Source organism: Xylocopa sonorina, chromosome 17 (genome assembly GCF_050948175.1).
Source record: "Xylocopa sonorina isolate GNS202 chromosome 17, iyXylSono1_principal, whole genome shotgun sequence".
Classification (NCBI taxonomy): Eukaryota; Metazoa; Arthropoda; class Insecta; order Hymenoptera; family Apidae; genus Xylocopa; species Xylocopa sonorina.
In genome coordinates, this window is record NC_135209.1 from 5,248,846 (window position 1) to 5,267,089 (window position 18,244).

Consider the following 18,244-nt stretch of genomic DNA (forward strand, 5'->3'; position numbering starts at 1 on the left):
GTCAACTTCCCGTAGCACTTCTTCACCCGGTTAAAACACTACCTGCGAAACAGAACGGTTCGACAGACACGCGAACGAAGCGTTTCCACGCGTCCAGAAGCTTCGATCGAAGGTCACGCGACTTAGCGTACGACGAGCTTCTCGCGGAATTTTGTTTCAACCGTAATTAACCGCGCGACGACAGATTCGCGAGCGAAATGCTCTCACGCGACTGAGAAGCTTCGATCGTGGACCACGCGAACAATATTTTAAACACTTCCGGTACCTAAAACGTGGCGAACGGTGATACTGGTAGCGCGACTCGAAACGATACGCAACCACTCTCCAGGAGACGCGACGTTCTACTACTACTGGTTACGCACGATTGAAGGGCACGAGGGGAGCCGAACGATTTCGAAAATAAACGACGACTGATGTACGTGACGTGCGTGATCCAGTACCACAGCAAATCGTTGCCTGTAATGGACGCTATTGTGCGACGGTTCTTACGACGCGTCGTATAATTTAATGGGGTGGTTCTCGATCAAACACGATCTCTCGATCGCGTTGTATCCTGCTGAATTCTTTATAATCTCAACTTTTTAACTGCAATCGAAGAAATCGACGCAACCTGGAAATTAATTTCTATCACCCACGACGTAATCACGAGAGAGGTAAGTGGAATCCCTGCGATATAAAATCCACCGCTTTAACGACAGAGATTATAGTACGGGAACAAGTTCCAATACGTCGGAAAATTGAATGATCCGGGAAAGTTTCAGCGTTCCACGAGCGTGGCACGAACGATTCGAGCATGCCTGGATGGTTCGATATCGTGGTGGAAACCGGAAATCGAGCGGTTCGAACCTGTTGTCCCTTGTCGCGGAAGGAATTCCTGGTGAAGATTTCCGTGAATTTAAGCCGTGCGCAAGAGTGGATTTCCAAGCGGAGGGGAAATCCCGGTATCAAAGGGGAATCGGAGTCTCTTCATCCCGGCGAGCTTTCCGCCCCTTTCACGCCCCGCGTGGAACGTTACGGCGTGTAATATCGGCGCAGCCACTCCTGCCCGTAGCCGACAAAGCTCGCAGATTTTTCCTTGGGCCCGGATCTCTTCGAGGTGAACGCGAAAACTGACGGCAGGTGACGCGAACCGGAAACGCGACACCGCGCGAAAGTTCTCGCGTAACTTTCGCCTGGGTTATCGCGCAAGAAATCAGGTCGACTGGTTTCACCGTCAGAATCACCGCGTGGGCGCAGCGTTCTCCAACGGAAATCACGGTCCGCCGATTAGCAACGATAACCAGCAAACGGGCCCTAATCCCTCCGTGCAGCGCGCACACCGATCGATCATCCGCGTCCAATCAAATTCCGCGTAACCGGTGCTTGACCAAACAAATTATTGCCTACCGATTAGAGCCGGCGCATCTCCGCGCATCCAACCTGATCATTCCCCGTGTCTAGTGCAGTCGATTCGTTCGATTAAATTGCGCGCGAATCGCGTGCCGCGCGCCCCCGTGGTTTTCGCCACCCGCCATTTCGAACAATTTCCTTCGCGGTCGCGTCGATCGCCGCCGCGATCCAACGCGTGGCCCACCGTGTTGATGCAACTGCATCAGGGGAAAGAGTTATGCCTCGTTTAGCATCGAACGAGTCGACTATTAGCGACACAATGCCCGCCATCAATTGCCCGTGCTGGATCACATTTAACAGCGCGCGTCTTTCTCGTCGTTTAATCACCGCTCGTTTATAGTTCGCCACGGGTAGACTGGGCGACACGTTCGAGAACAGGTGGTTGTCGTTTTCCGTTTACCCTCGATTTATGCTTGCACGGATTTTGCCGTCACAGAGACGAGCTTAGTTAACGAATAAGAAACGAATCTCGAAGACGAGATAGTGAATGATCAGAAATCTGCGTCACTGGGAACAGTCGATTGCACGTCACCCGTTGGAGAACCAAAAATCGCACGATCGAAGCTCCCTCATCGAACGATTTACATTTCGCTCCTCGAACCCGTTCCTCGGGAAGTTCGCAACGCGCGTATCACTAGCAGGATGTCTCCCGTGGCCAAGTGTTTCCGGATTATCGCTTGGATAGGCGTACGCGAAGTCGAATCGAGTCAGGGGGCGGTTGCCACCGGAAGACGTGGTAGCTCGCGATCGAACGTGATCCCGCGTCTACCTTCGGGATCCCCTGTGTCATCGGCACCGCGGCACACGTGACACTGAGAGTGACACACGCGAATGAAACGAGGATCGTTTCCTATACCGGTGCCAGGCTCCAGATGGAAGTCTACTGAGACACTGACGACCGCTCTCGCCACGAGGACATTCCCCGATTCTCAGGTGAACCGGCGTGGAAGCGAGACAGCCGCTCTGAGAGAGAGCGAGAGGGACAGCGAAGGAGGTGTAGCACACATGGCGAGGGAGGGAGAAAGAGAAAGAAAGGATCGCGGTGTTCCCGATCGCGCCTTCCACTCTTTCTCGGTCAAGCCTTCGCGCGCGCGTCTCTCTTCCGCTCGCGGTCGCAGCTTTCCACGATTTTCTCCTTTCTCCCTTCAGCCGCTACGATTCCTTGCTGCAAACATACGTGGGAGAAGAGGAGAGAGTGAACGTGTCCCTCGTGAATGGTTCTGCGACGGATGCTTGGCTGTTGCACGCATGAAATTCATGGATGGATATAATTACAGGTTGCAAACGGGGACCGGAGACGATCGTCAATGGAAGATTGCACGAGACATATTTCGCTGATCGATCACCAACGAGGAGCTGTGAGAAAATCGTGGCATTCAACGTTTGAAAATGTTACGTTAAATCGTATTTCGGTCACGGCTTCTTTTTCTTGCTACCTGCGGCCGTTTCGATTAGGTTCGATCGGTTGCACGCGCGTGTCGCGCAAATTACAGAAGCAGCAGGCGCACGATTTCCTCCGAAGATCACTATTCGCGCGCTCGTGCGTTCAGGGCGCAATCATGTATGGTATGTACTAACTATGTGCAAAATTTGAGCTAAATAGCTGACCTAAACGTGCACGCTCCTTACAGTCCGACCACTCTCTATGTACGTCGCTAATGGTGCCACGTACGAACGTTTCGTACACGCTGATGACGTCGACGCAAAATCCGCCGGACGGCTTATCCGAATAATCTAGCGAGAGCTGCGAAATTAATGGTAATCAATTTCAAACTGGCTGCCTTTTTTCTGCCCTCCTGTATAAATGTTTAATCCTCTAATTTGACCGGGATCACATTTTAGTCTCGCACCCGCGAATTATCGAAATCGAAATACGAACGAGCCGGAGGGACGTTGTACACGCGATTCCACGCAACGACTGAATTGTTTCGTCTGAAAATATTGGCTCTCCCGTTAGGAACGTACGAACGTGCGAACGATTGATCGAAACCTCGCTCACGATATATTGGGCCAGTTAATTGATCTTGTCGCGTGTTTCAACAGCCCGCAATTATTCAGGAGCGTTCTTACGTGAATAAAAATTCACGTGTCTCGAACACGACGTCCGTTATATATAAATATATACTTTACAGAGAGTCAATCTTCAATTTGCACCGGACTTGTCGCGACGAGCATTTATAATGAAGCAGGGAGGCGGCGCCTTGTCATTGCGAGATTGTATTTCGTAATTAACGAGCATTAAATCAGCGTAAGCAAGTGGAGAATACCGGCACGACCTTTGCCGTTATTTTCGTTTACATAACTCTGAATCGCCGAAGGGAGTCGCCTTTTTCCTCTCGACGCGGCCACATTTCTACCATGGGATGACCTGGAATTCCATGGTACGTACTTACCTTCACGTTGTGCGGCATTTCGATGCGCGGTTGGATTCTTACCGTAATGCTCTTTGGAAATCCCATTCGAACGTGAATCGACCGTCGACTACCATTTATTAAATCACCGCGTGGCAAGAGGGGGGCCTTGAACAACTCTAAGCTGGACGTTTCTTGCGTTACTGTTCCGCTTAAAAACTTGTTCAATTATGCATCAACGGTGAACGAATTTTCAATTAAATCCTGCTGTCTGAATTACAAAACCTTGATACAAAATTCCACTCTACAGAAGTTCACTCTACAGAAGGTGGACGGTTAATTAAAATCAAAAAAGACCGGACCGGTTTTCCTCGTAAAAAAAAAACAAACCAAGATCACGTTTTCCGCGAGCAGGAGTGGCTGGTAAGACGCGAGTATCCACGAAACGTGGAGAACTTTATAGATCCGCGGTTTACCCGCGCTAAAACGCGTGCAAACACGACCACAAGTGTGATCGCAAGCAAATTACTACGCGGGTGACGGTACGCGTTCCGGGAATTAAATTGGCACAGCTCGTTAGTACACGGAGCATTGCCGTATCCGTTTCCCGGCAGACGTTCGATTACGGCAAACGCCGCTTCTTCCCCGGCCGGATGCAGTTCTGAACTGCAAATTACAAAGCGACCGCAACAATTAACGGAACGGGACAACTACGAGAGCAGTTACACTAGCAGGCCTATTAGCCTGGCGGTGTACCAGCGACCCACCTGACAGCCGTTCTCTTCGCGCTGGCGCACGCGAGCCGCACCTGAGATTCCCATTAACTTCGAGAATGTCTGCTTACCGTCTCTTTAAAGCCAACACGAACCCAAGAAAATTTCTTCAACATTCGATTATCCAAAGACCACGCATTATTCGACAACCACAGCGTCGACTTAACCCTTGCATCGAACATCCACCCCTCGATAGACTAATCTCGAGTTCACGAACTGTTACCTTTAAAGACGCTCGTGAAGGGTTCGCGAAGATTCCAAGGGGAGCAAATCGAGCGACCTGAACTTCAGCTCGTCCCAGCAGCGCGTGCAACGAGGATGCAACAAAATCGTAAAATCGATGCCGCATTTAGCGGGACGAGATTTTCTTGCCGCGTAGCCTTCCCAGGGAGGGTGGTCGCATGATTGAATTCGAGCCAGGGGTTGGGTGGCGGTCGCGATTACTCCGCAGGATCCGACAGAGTGGTCGATCGAGTGCGAGGCATTTAAATAATTCGCCAAAGTTTTATCGTCCGACACGGGTCCGGGCCGAGTGTCTATCCCGATGAAGAAGGGTGGGCGAGGAACCCTGGCGAACCCGTCCAAGATACCCACCCCTCCCTCCTTCTACCTGAAAGTTCGACAAAGCCGGGTGATAATTGAGAACCGAGGGTAGTCGAATGTTAACACCCTCCACGCGATTTTAACGCCGGCTCTGTCTCGAATAATAAGAACGAAAGCGGGACCCGACTTCGGAAATCAATAAACACGGAGCGGCCCGGGGGAGGGCTTTTTTAGATCGCAGGCGGAAGGAGGAGCGGCCAGAGTGGATTAAACAATTGAAAAACTGGTTTCCGATCGGTGGCAGCCCAATAGCACATCTGCGTCGGGATAAATCCCTTTTTCATCTCGCGTGCCGGTCTATTTCGATCGACAAAACGCGATCTCCATACAATTTTTTTTTTCCTCTCTCCCTCTCTTTTTAATATTCCACGCACGTAAAATGGATAAAGCGGTCGAATGAAATTCACCGTTTTACAAAACACCGCGACGTTTTTGATAAGTTGTCGGTACATTGACGCGTGTAACGGGGCTGGATTTTATCTGGCAGCGGATTTTACCTTTTATTCCTCGTCGTTCGATAAAGCTCTGGGGTAGCTCTCCTAATTAGTACTCGCTTTATTTGTTGCTCGTAGCTTCTAAATTCGGGATCGAATCGACGAGTAAACGCATTATACGGGCACGCATAATTTTTACCAGTGGTTTGTTGATTCCTCCGACGGTACGCGATTCAATTTAGATGCAGCGGAATATTTACCCCCCCACGCGGTGCATCTGAAATGCAGTTCCGCTCATTGCGTCCGGGAAACACGGCGCGGAGCAAACGAGACGCTTCTTCTTCTGGAAATTTACGAATATCCCCTCGCTCGCTCGCAGCCGTTTAACGCGCGGAACACGTTTTTCACCAAAGAGAGATACGGAAAAACTGTTTTTCAACCGGCGGCGGGTTCGCTTGCCCGCGGAAGGCGCCGTAGAAATAATGAAACCAGGTCGCGCGACGTACAGAAACGAAAAGAATTTCAAAACGCGATGCGTCACGGCCCGTGACACGTAATAGACGCAAAAGAAATGAAGCTGCACGCGAGAGCAACGGGGCGACGAACGTACAGGCAAAAAGAATTCATAGGTTCGCGAGAAACGTTCTATTACACTGTTCCCCATCCTCCTCTTGCACCTGCCGTTTCTTCCGTTCGTTTTTCCTTGGCCCCCGCACCCCCTCGATCATCGCCTTGACTGTTCATTAACCCTTTGTGGCGCTGAACCAGCGACATATGTAGGACTTTTAATTTTTATCCACCCCTCGCGACCCTCGCGTCATCATCCGCCCCGCTCCATTGTTGGACGCAAGACCTGCCCTGTTACTTCTGTCCCTGGAAAATAACCCGGGGCTTTGTGCGGCTGACGTCTCTGCAATTTTTCAGAGCCGTGTCCCCCGGCTGGACGCTAACTCTCCACGACAAATAAGGTGACGGGAATGCGAAAATTCAGGATATCAGATTGCTAAACCGGACGAGCGAAGGGGTTGGAAAAAAAATAGAAGACACCGCGCCGCGATAAAAGAAGCGACGCGAAAGCTTTCTGGGAGTTAGAACGCCGACTGGGTGAAGCTATTGAGAGAAGGGCCATTTCTCGTCGAAAGTGCAGCAGCTCGAAATTGTTGGAGTTTCTCTTTCCTCTTTTTGTTGTTCATCCAGCTTTGTACTCGTTAAGTGCCTGCGAACTACGTGGAAGCGTAGTTTTCCCTTCTTTTTTCCTTTTTTTTTTTTTTTAATTTGCATTCGAAGCAGACATCGCGTCTGAAGTAGAAAAGTTTCGTTGAAAAAAATCGATGCACTCGTTACATATTTGAAGTAACTCGCACGGTACAGCTTGTACCGTTCCGTTTACGGCGTCAAAGGTCTGCTAATTGAATTCACGCGTTCGGAAGTTTCTACTGGTATAGTTATTTTAAAAAAGACCCAAGTCGCTTCGACGCTGTCCCGTAATTTTGACATACTTTCCTCGCAACAGCTCGCTTTCTAACCAACGCGACGGCCAACGCGCTGTTTGAGAGAGGCGGCGCAGTTTTTAATACCGTATTCCCAAATGAGATGTTAAAAACTTCCGTTTTTAAAGCGAGGCAAACGAGAAAACCGTGTTTAGTCGGGTACATCCGCGCACGCTTTTATAATGGAATAAATAACTAAACGAAGATCATGTTTCCGCCGTAGGCTGGCATTTTAATTTTCTCGAGAGATATTTCATCTCCTCGGCCTTCCTTCTTCTATTTGCCACCTAGCCACTCGGCTTTCCGTTCTCAAGATCCAACTTTCTTTGAGCTTCTCTCCTCGGAATACCAACCTGCCTCGAAGTGTTCCTCCGAGGAAAGTATCGTTACGTCTCTCGTTTAGTATGCCAATACGAGGCGAACGTTTTACCTATCCTCTCTATTCTGCGCGATGAGAAGGTAATTTAATTATCGAAGAGTGTCAAACGGCACCGAGAGAAAATAAATATCGTGGTTTAAACGAAATTGGCTCGAGGATGCAGCGACAAATGTTACCAGCTCGAACGAGGATCAGTTACAAATGAAAGTTCACGTGACTTTAGGTGGAACGGCTTCTCGTAGTATTTAAAGCCGCAATCTAGTTGGAAGTCTAGGAAAAGGAAACCCCTTTCGCCCATTGTTCCCGTTTCTTTGTCTCTGGGGTTAGGTTCGCCGAGAAATTACACGAATCACGAGATTTCCACGGATGCTGGCGAGATCCGAGAGGCAGCGTCTCTCTGCCGCTATTGAAATAGCTTTTCGTGAAAACCTGTCGGTTACGCGATGCCAGACGTTCCTGAAAGTCCCAGACTTCTCCCGCCTAACTTACGGATATTGGATCCCTTACGGAAATTGTCTACAATTATTTTACATTATTCTAAACTCAACTAAAAAAACGAAACTGGAACAGAGATCCCTTCTTTCACTGTTTCGTTATACGAATAACGAATAATACGAAGATATTTATTAGCTGACAGCAAGACGATCCCAATGGCACGGAATTTATTCAAGCAGGCCAATACACGGCAGACGAGAGGGCTAATTAATTAACGAATCCAGGCGCATTCGCCCGTTGACATTTCGTTATGCGAGCCCGCTTTGTTACGCGGTTATTACCGCACGTTAATTCATCCGATCAGCCATTTATTAGCCCTGCAGGGGAGCGCGATGCGTAATTCCCGTGGGACGCGGTGCGTAAGCTGCCAGAAAGGCCCTTTGGCCGGCGCACCGGTACAGTCCTCTGTCGGCAAGGTTAATGAGAGATTCTTCGAAGGGTTTTGGGTTTGACGTGTGAATTCGGTATGCGAACGACGGCTACGAGCTAGCGTGTCACACATTCGAGTTAATTGAAATCTGCGAGGCGAAGTGGGAGACGAATCGGAGCGGTCAGTAATTATTGGTTCGAGAATTGGCAAAGCTTTCGAACAGTGGCGACCAATCTTATCGCGAATAGAACGAAAGGAATAGCGAAATTTGACAGGCAACTTTGTTTAATTTCCGTCTGATTAAGTTTCTTATTTGCAGATCTTTTTAAAATTGATTCACATCTCTTGAGGGTATCCGTAGTTTATGATAAGAGTCTACAATTTTTGAGATTACATTTACTTAACTTGGAGGTCAGGCAACGAGCGCGGCGAGGACGGCGAGCCTTTGAAGGGAAGCCTTAAAATACGGAACACTCTTCGCAGGACGTGCGCTACTTGCGCAGAATTGACTGTTACGACGAACGCTTAAGAAACGAGCTTGTAAAACAGCAACGGCCCTCGCATTTGTACTAGCGAGGGTAGATTAGTCAATGGGAACTGTAAAACGCGAAATGAGACCCAGCCATCGAGATGTACCCTCCCTGAAAATTTATTTCCCACCCGAAGGTGGATCGGGACACGTATGCTCTTACTGTTTCATCTATCGGGACGGATTTTACGACACTGCGATTTCTCCCATTAAATATCGAAGTTCACGTTCGATCTCACCCGTAGAAACGATCGTATATATCACGCGATCCGTCCAATCAGATTTCTTTCCGTCCCTAATTTCGTAGCGCGGCGATAAAACGATGCTTTATAGTTAAATGGAACACTGGGGTACGTATTGGCACAGTCTGATTTATCGAGTCGCGCAGCCATGAGTTTGGCAGACGAGGGACGGTGTATAATGTATGAGAACGCGGCGTTACCCTTCCCAATAAATTTTACGAAACAATTTTTATCAATTTCACGCGGTTACATATTTTATTTACCGCATCGAGCGCGAGTTTGCAAAATCTGATACGGAAATTTATAGGCTGCCGTGGAAAATTTGTAATTACCGATCGGACCTCGGAGCACCTTTGTACGGAATTTAAATTGAAAATTACTCATTCGATTAACTTCGATTTCAACTTCGACGGGGGATAAAACGAACTGGCTGGGAACGGCGAACGCGTGTACGAAAGTTTCGCATTGTAACTAAGCTACGTTCGACTTTCATCGCGAATTCGATTCCGCCGGATCAATAAGCAACGTTTTTGCTCGTAACAAATAATGGAAGCGCGACGCTCGTTCCTCTTCGCAGCTTAATCCACCGTCACGTATTTTCTGGACGCTGTGGACGAAAATCACGACTGGCTTCCAGGAAGATTCATCCCCCTCGTGGCCGTAGCCAACGACTTCAAGTTCACCGATCAGTCCATTACCAACCAAGTCGCACGTATGGTCGAACGTGGGGCGTAAACGTACACAAGCTCGCGTGCTTTAACTCTTCGTACACGGGGTGAGATCCTCAAGTAACGACCCGCCTTACTTTCCTCCCTTAAAAGTGAAGCGCTGAATTAAAATTAAAACCCCACCGTCGACCTCTACCAAGAATTTACGAGGGTTCTCTTATAGTGTTCGATGCTTGAAAAAAATCTGGAAAAATTCCTAGAAGTCTCTATCAAGTTCTTCGATAGTTTCTTCTCGAATGAGACGCGTATCCCCTCGTTTGTGTCCTCGAGAGAGAGAATAGGAATAGCACACCGTGTATAGAACCGTGATACCACGCGCGGGTGTGTTTGATGGATGGGGATGTTTATGGGGTCCCTGGCACGCGAAATAAGAGCAATCGATGAAAATTGACGATCGCGGTAGAAGGTCGAAAGCCGTGAGAGCCCTCGCCCCTCTTCTATATCCTCTTCCGTCGCTGCTCCTTCTGCCCAGCCTTCCACCGCCATATCCCTGAGATTGCACGTATAAAAGGATCCCGATTCCGGGCCATTATCTCGGGATTCCTTTCTCCACCGTAGGATCCGCGAGGGGGTGGTTCTCGAAGCAGAAAATCGCGTGTCGCGGAACATATCAGGCCCCTGCGTCGGTGGTAATTGTCGTTTCTATTAAATCGGCCGCTTCCTTCGACGAAACCTCCTCTACGTTTCGAATAGTCTGTACAATGATCTGCGACAGCTGTCGACACCTATTTTTGACGAGGGAAGAGAAGTCCTCTTTTAAATAATTTTCATTATAGATCGACTAAAGTTTCAGATGACCAACGCATAATCCATGACAAAACGAGACGATAAACAAACAAAACGCGGTATCTAACTGCCCGCTGGTGTTAATACCGCAATTATCAGGGGTTCTCGTAGGACTTTACGCACGTAAGTCCACGGTAGTTCCAGCGGCGGAGTTCTTCATACGGTAAGTCCATTAAATACAGAGGTGGACGCGAGAGAAAGAGAAATATCCGGCGGAGTCTTCGCCCTTTCCCCGGCCATCCGAAGAGAAAACGAGCGTCATTAATCGCGGGCCGCGGAAAAATGGCTGAAAGGCCACGGAGGGGGTGGCGCTCGCTTTTACTTGCGGGCGCGAACGGCAAAACCTAAGCACGAAAGGGAGAAAATGGCGTCAGACGAGGAACAGGAGTGCCGGAAAAAAGCGTCGAAAAAGTGGATCGAGTAAGGGAGCTGTAGCGCGTTGTCATGGAACCGTCTGGGTCACCGCAGACAAATAGGCCCGCGTCAGTTTTAAAATGTCCTTCCGGTCCGACAGAGGCGAACAAAAGGGCGAGGATGCTCGCACGGGGGCCACCCTTCGAATCACGCTCGAATCTCTTCCGCCTCCATTCCCCGTGAAGCGTCTTTCTCTCGTTCACGGACAGATAAACGAATGGCAAAGGCCAGAGCGCTCGTGAATCATCCTAATTTTCCGTCTTGTGAACCTTCTCGGTCACGCATACGGGGATCACGCGGGGCTCGTATAGCCGGATGTGAAATATGGCCAGCAGGATGGCATCCGGAAGTAGGAAAAATGACCAACGATCAGTTGCGATAAAATAGAGTAACGCGTTTCATTCCGCGACTTTGATACGTTTGGAAATAGCTGCTACGAGGATATCGATATTTCACCGTCGATCCTCACACTTGAGAGAAATTTATAGATTAATCCTCTCTACGATTATTCCTCTGTGTTATCGTCTTGATTGCTAATTAGTTAATTATCCTCGAGAATAGCTAAACATTAAGCGACTAAGCCTGCTTCGAAATGATAACGATTCGACTCTCGCACACCTCGAGACGCTGATCATCGTCACAGCGTCTCGAATTCTGTGAAGTTTGGTCATTTTTCACAGCGACAGAAACAGGGAAGAGAGAGAGAGAGGAAAAGGCTCGACGACTGATCTTTCTTTCCCAATTCGTTGGATAGATGGGTAAACGGTTACTCGCGAATATTTCCTGGTCCTCGATCATCGTCTCGATCCGCCAAGACGGTTGATAGAAGGAAAATGAGGTTTACAAAACTATCGTCTATGGACGATAGAAACTAAATCGAGTTCCCGCGTCTACCACACCGATTTGTTATTAGAGGAAATCCAGACATTCCTTGATTACACTTTGCGAGAAACAATAAAGCATTTCTGGCGCGATGGAATTTTATTTGTAGTCGCTGAGCGTCGATCATCAGCGTGGGACTTCATAGAAACTAATTCCGATCGTATCGGTTCGGCTCGGAAAGAAAATATTCGAGGCGAGCCTTGTCGATAGCTTTACGTGACGCACGTTTCAACGTAAACGGACGACGTGCGCAAATAATTAAAAATGGTCGCGGTTTTGGCCGCGCAATCCCCGTCGTTCGGGTCTCTGGTTCGGTGAATAAACCGAGCATCGATCGAGGGGGTGTGCGTGCGTAGACTTTGCGAGATCGGTGGGAAAAGTAAGAGTTAGAACGCACGGATTTCGAACCGCGGCAGGTATATAAAACGGATATTCGTGGAAGCGAATATCGCTTGTCGCTAGCTCGTTCCGTCCAGTTACGGCGGTTATAGATTGCAACAATACACGCTCGACCTCGATTTTTCGCCGTACCTTTTTGATTCACCGCCGATAAATTCTTTTATGCAAAACGGTACCAGAGCGAGCCAACAAAAAATTGCCCTGCTCGACAACTTTCGAATTAGACTAACAGAGTGAAAGTTAAACAAAGTTCGACGTTCAAAGTTCAAACAGCGATAACACCGTTCCAGCAAACCTGTTCTATTATCAACGAACAAAGGGTTACTACTTATCAAGCGACCGCGAGATTCGATGCTGGGCCACCCCCAGTGTCCCAGGCGTCGTTCAACCACCCAGACACGTCCTACTGTGCAGTAAAATATTAAACAGCAACAGGATGCTGGCACAATCATGGTGTGCTCATCTAGCAAAGCAGTCGCGCAGAATTAGTCATTAGCCGTGACAGGCGCAAGATCCGAAGACAGAGGGTTGCTCGTTGTCGCCGCGTTCTCGCCTGGGGATCACCTGAGACTACGAGATTCGTATCTGGAACAAAACTAATTAGCGTCTGCAAATTGCGCCGGGAAGCATCATCACGCGCTATTAAACCACCTTACCGGCAATCGTCGTGCCCGCGATTGTTCTTGACCGACCGCAAACCCACCCTTCCGCGGCCCGTGCAATCCAGCTTTCCGCCCCCCATCGAGGACGAGGGCAACGGGCGAAAAGTTTATGGACCGGCAAGAATAATTAATGGAAATTAGTTGCACCCGTCGTGTGACGGCTTAAGACGATCCTATTTCGCCCGTTCAACCCCCGTAACCAGCGATGAAGCTTTTTACGGTCGTTACGAATGCCTCTCGAGCGCAGTTACGGTCAAAGGGCTCGTGCGTAACTGAATATCCAGAATTCTACGGTGGCTGTAACAATAATTTCACGGCGGGTGATTACGCTGGAACGTAGACAAAATACATTTCTGTATTTTAGGGAAGACGAGAGACGAGCTATAATATTCTCAATTATAATTGTTATTATTATTATTATTATTTTCGAGTGAATAAACGCGCGAGTTCGAATCGCAATGTCGTGAGATACAGTAATGCGAGTTTTATTTGCTCCTTAGAATTCATTTTAAATTAAAGCGCGTTGTTTGCCGTCGTCTACGGGAGCGTTTAAACACGGTTGTAACGTGTAAATGGCGAAACCAAGTGTCGCTCGTAATTACGCGAGATTCATGTGGAAGAACATGCCAGCCGTACGCTCGAGGCTTAATAATATACGGTATAATGAGAATTTCAAGGAAACGTAGCTGGACGAAGAAGTAATAATTAACGAGTTGGTGAAATAATCTGCGCGTTCGAGGGACTCGTGGTTCATCTCCGGCCAATTTTTACTTCATCGAGGCATTATCGTTACGCGTAATTCACAGCTCTCCTGACAAAGATTCTTAAAACGCGTTCGAAGCTGCGGTTTTATTCAAACTGAAACGTGGACGCGTGCATCGATTGAAGCACTACTTCCGGTTACTTCACTCGAGTAGTTATGCAAGACGTGCTCCCGAGAAGACGTCAAAGTCACGTCGCGAAGATTCCAAGTGAGTTATTTAGCTTAATCGGCGGTTTAGACGCTGGCAAAGTTACTTATTTCTCTTACCTCCTTTCATACGACGTCTCGAAAATTCTCTCGTCCTCCTCTTCCAGTTCCACTGTTTAAACAACGATGCACAGTGAACCAAAAACTCGCACCCTTGTTATATCCACGCCACACACGTCACACTACACCATACAATATTCCATTATATATTCGTACCTCTTATTATAACACACACTAACCTCGAAAACACGACAAATGGAAATTGCAGTTCTGTTCAAACACTATCTCGCGATTACTCGTACGCGTTGACTCGCTGGTGAAAACGTAACCAGCGCGGGGAACAAAGAACGGTATGCGGGAGGCGAAACGGGGAACATTTTTCGCGGTAGCACGACGAAGAAAATTCAGGGGCATCGGAAGTTTCACGTGGGGGTGATTCGGAGGCCGAGCAGGGGGCATGCGCAGTGCGAGGGCCGACTGGTTCCGGTTTGCGAGCTTTCGAGCAGCAGCCAGTCGCCGGCTGCCGGGCCACGGCCTCGCATCTCGTCGGTTCCGTTCGCCACTTATCGTCGAGACCTCGCGACCACGCTTCCTGTGCTTCGAGTGTCCTGTCGCGATTCTCGCGTTCAACTGCGCGTATTAAAATCGTTGAAAGCCTGTTTTAACAATTAACGTATTTCGTGTCCACTGCAGTGTCGAACGAACTGAAGTGACGAACTCGAGAGGAACAAAAAGCTTCGGGGGTGAGGGGGGCGGAAGTGTTAAAGTGAAACATCGGACAGTGCGATACAAGGGGGGCTGGTTCCGGTTGGAGTGCTCGTACCAGTACGCAGAAGTTCTTCGAGGCGAGGAATCATCGTTTTGACATGGCGAATGGGTGACCAGCACGAGGCTCGAGATCCACTGGGGGTTGACGGTGTCTTTCAGCAACGGGGGAACCATGTGAGGCTACGACCATGACGGTGAGTGTTTCCGTATCTTTTTTATTGTCTTGCGTGCTGTCGTTTATTATAGTTGATCGAACGACGTATATTTTGTTGTAAATGAATAGTAAATTTCTATATTTTCTTCTACTTCTATTGATAAATTAGTTATACGTGTGGCATAGCAAGCTTGATATCAAATACAGAATAAATATTGTTGCTATTTATTAATTGTAATATAATTTATACACGTAGAATTTTACAGTCGTTCGAGCAATTATAAGCGAAATTTTCAAGAGATAACTAGTGCGTCTCACGAATGAATACGTATTCGTGTTTAACCTCTGGCTACGTTCACCTTACAATGTATACGAAACCCAGTTATCAACTACGCGTATACTAACGTGTTGCGATAGTACGATCGTATCGAACACCTGCGGTAGCTGTGTTTGTTTTCATCCATGGACGCAGATATCATTTCCACGTATTTTCCAGACCGTTCGAGTATGCTCATTATTTCCGTATCGCCAACATTTTTTCACGTCGAACGTAACGAAGGCAGCGGTCGATCCGCGCGAAGGGTCGATGAAATGTCAGCAGGAATTTTCTGTATTGCCGCGTTTACCCTGAGTGGTTACCGTTTAGGCCCACCCGTTGCGCGTGCTAATTTATCGCGCGGCGAACGAGCCACGCAGCTTCGGGCTGTAATTATTTTCACGTGACTGCTGCTAGGATTAAACCCTCGGCCAGGATTCGACGTGTTTTTGCGTCACGTCGTGCCAAGCGCGTGTTACGTTAGACAACAATTTATATTTCTCTTTTCGTCGTCACTGTTTTCACTCACTGATTGAAGAAACCTTAACGCATCGACGAGGTTTGGAAGAGACAGCTGGTTGGTTTCTCAGAGTTATATTTTCACTCATTTTGTCACAAGAGTATTGGAATTGTTTAGCTTAGAAGTCGACGAGTTTAGAGCATCGAGGAACCTTGAGAATCTCGAAAATTGGTTCGTTACATCAACGTCATAAAGCGAGCTCCTCTGACGGGCGTGCTTTATATTTTATCAAGCCTCGTTAAGAGCTCCTCATTTTTTAGTCAACGCAGGCTTACGTCCGGGATTTTCCTCCGCGTATGAAGCATAAAATGATCTAACTATTTTGCAGTCATTAGAAATGCACGTGTGTTTGCATCGCGTACCTCTGGCAGACATTAAGGACTAAATAGAAGCCATAAAAATATGAGAAAACAGCGTCGATGGTGGAAATGGACACGGCAAACTTTTCGAGTGGTTATATTTCATCGTTACGTAGGGAACGGCGTAAATTCTGAACAAGAACATGCTCGAAACATTTTCGTAGCACTATCTCGCAGTATCGCTAGCATTCATTGTTTGTTCGTACGCGTGCAAAGTTTACTCTGTAATCCTGATATCCCATTAATCGTTACAAGTCGTTCCGAACAAATAAACCTATAAACTCTATGAATTATTCCCATCCGTTTGTCACTGCCACGAACGTCGGCATTTCTAGTCCATCTTTCACCAGATTAACTTTACGAAAAGGTTAAACGCAGGATCGAGTTAAGGATTCCCTTAAACTGTAATTCCAAGAGCTTTAAAAAATTATCGAGACTCCCCGTGAAACTTTGGCCATCTTCCGCATAATTCCACGATTACAGAGTCAGCTGAGCAGTGCAAGTACTATGTAAAACGATTAAACAAGCTTCGACGAAAATTTCGACAATAGACAAAGCCGCGTGGAAGCGGCGCGCACCTTGGTTCTTCTCCCGCGAACTCCCAGGCGAAGTTTTCGCCGGCCCACATCGAAACAAGTTCCCAGAGTTTCGTTTACCAAGGAAACTCGGTGAAATTCGATTAACAGTCGTCCCTTCCGACTCCTGCGAGCTTTTAATTGAAAGATTGCGTAGTTAACTTCTGGGAATATGCTCGATCGACTGTTCAGTTTACCCGAGAGAGCATCGAGCCCGTTCGATTAACCACTGATCATCGTTGGAGGGTGAAGGCGATCTGAGAAAAAGTCGCGAAAAAAAAATGCTCCAATAGCTTTCTCGCACGCCCATGAACTTAGCCGACACGGGCAAGCCGTAAATATCTCCAGAAAGAATTCCCTCGGGAACGTAGGTGGTGCGAGCCACTCGCGTTCTCCGAGCAAACAATTCTCTTCTCGTGCACTTTCTTTGATTCGCGTATCGATGCTGGAATTCGCATGGCGAATGCGTGCTGCCGTTCCATCGTGACAACGGTTCGTGGAAACCTCCTCGTTCGATCGTACATTTTCCCATCACTCGCGATCGAATCGCATTCCTACGTCTCCCTTCGCAGACTTCTTAATCTCGAGACGAGCGTACGAAGGTTTATATCGTTATCTACGATCGTGCAAATTAATTGCGGTACGTTAAATTCTTAGCTTAGACGGTAGGTCCTCTTCTTCGTGGATAGTTGTCACGTTTTTTCTCGTATCGCATTTTTCATTCATAATAATTCATGGAGGCGTGATACGAATATTATAATGCGGAGGATGTGTGATATGAACCGTAAGTTATCGATAACTTACTCATATATACATATATGAATTATTCAGAACATATTATACTGAATGAAAAGTATATTTTTAGAGTCTGCTATTGATAAAAGAACTTCTATACAGGCTGTACGTTTTTAGTATTACTTTAAAAAAAAATGTATGAATATTTTTGTATTAATAAAGTATTAATCCTTTTGTCCTTTTACTGTACACGACTCCTGAATTTAAGTTGAGAAATCACATCAATTTCTCTCTTATTTCCCATCCCCAAGGAACACTTCGTCAAATATTTGCAGGGTACCAATCATCCGTTCGAGTTAATCGATTCGTATAGATCGCTGATGAAATTCTAATTCTAGAATTATCAATGTACATATATACAAACTAGTTATTTCCCAGCTACAGCTATGTACAGATGAGTATCGCGTTAGGAGAGTACATATCTGCTTCGTTATTAATGTAAATGAAAGCGGCGTTGCGTAATAATCTTCTTACATTGATTGCTTCCACATAATTGCTATGAAAAAGAACATTAATTGGTTTCGTTCCGTACCACAGTCGTTCGATTCCGCCGATGCGGAATTAATTTAAAAAGAAAAAAGGGTTCTCACAAAAGTTTCGCAGTAATTCCAAGAAATTATTTGTGGCGAAGCCGTAAAAGTTCCTTCAGAATACGCGTAAAGATTTATTCGCTTTCCCCAACGCAACGTTTACGACGTCCCATGAAATTTTACACCCCGATGTCATGCAGCAACGTTACAATAAACTTTGCCAGGCGAGCCGCGCGAACTCCACGTTTCCCTCCGCGACAGAACTCGATTTCCGGTCCCCGTTCGGCCCTCGCGCTCCCATCGAGCCCGCGAACGGCAATCAATCACTGCG

General features: G+C 47.5%; 1 protein-coding gene across 2 annotated transcripts in view; it reads left to right on the forward strand.

The window, feature by feature from the left end:
• The first annotated feature begins 14,674 nt into the window (after positions 1-14,674).
• LOC143431151 (dipeptidase 1) overlaps positions 14,675-18,244 on the forward strand; it is an 80,805-nt gene continuing 77,235 nt past the window's right edge. For both annotated transcript variants that reach the window (XM_076907700.1, XM_076907701.1), the window contains exon 1: positions 14,675-14,858. In XM_076907700.1, coding sequence (XP_076763815.1) covers positions 14,853-14,858 — 6 coding nt within the window. In that variant the 5' untranslated portion in view covers positions 14,675-14,852. The remainder of the gene's footprint in view (positions 14,859-18,244) is intronic.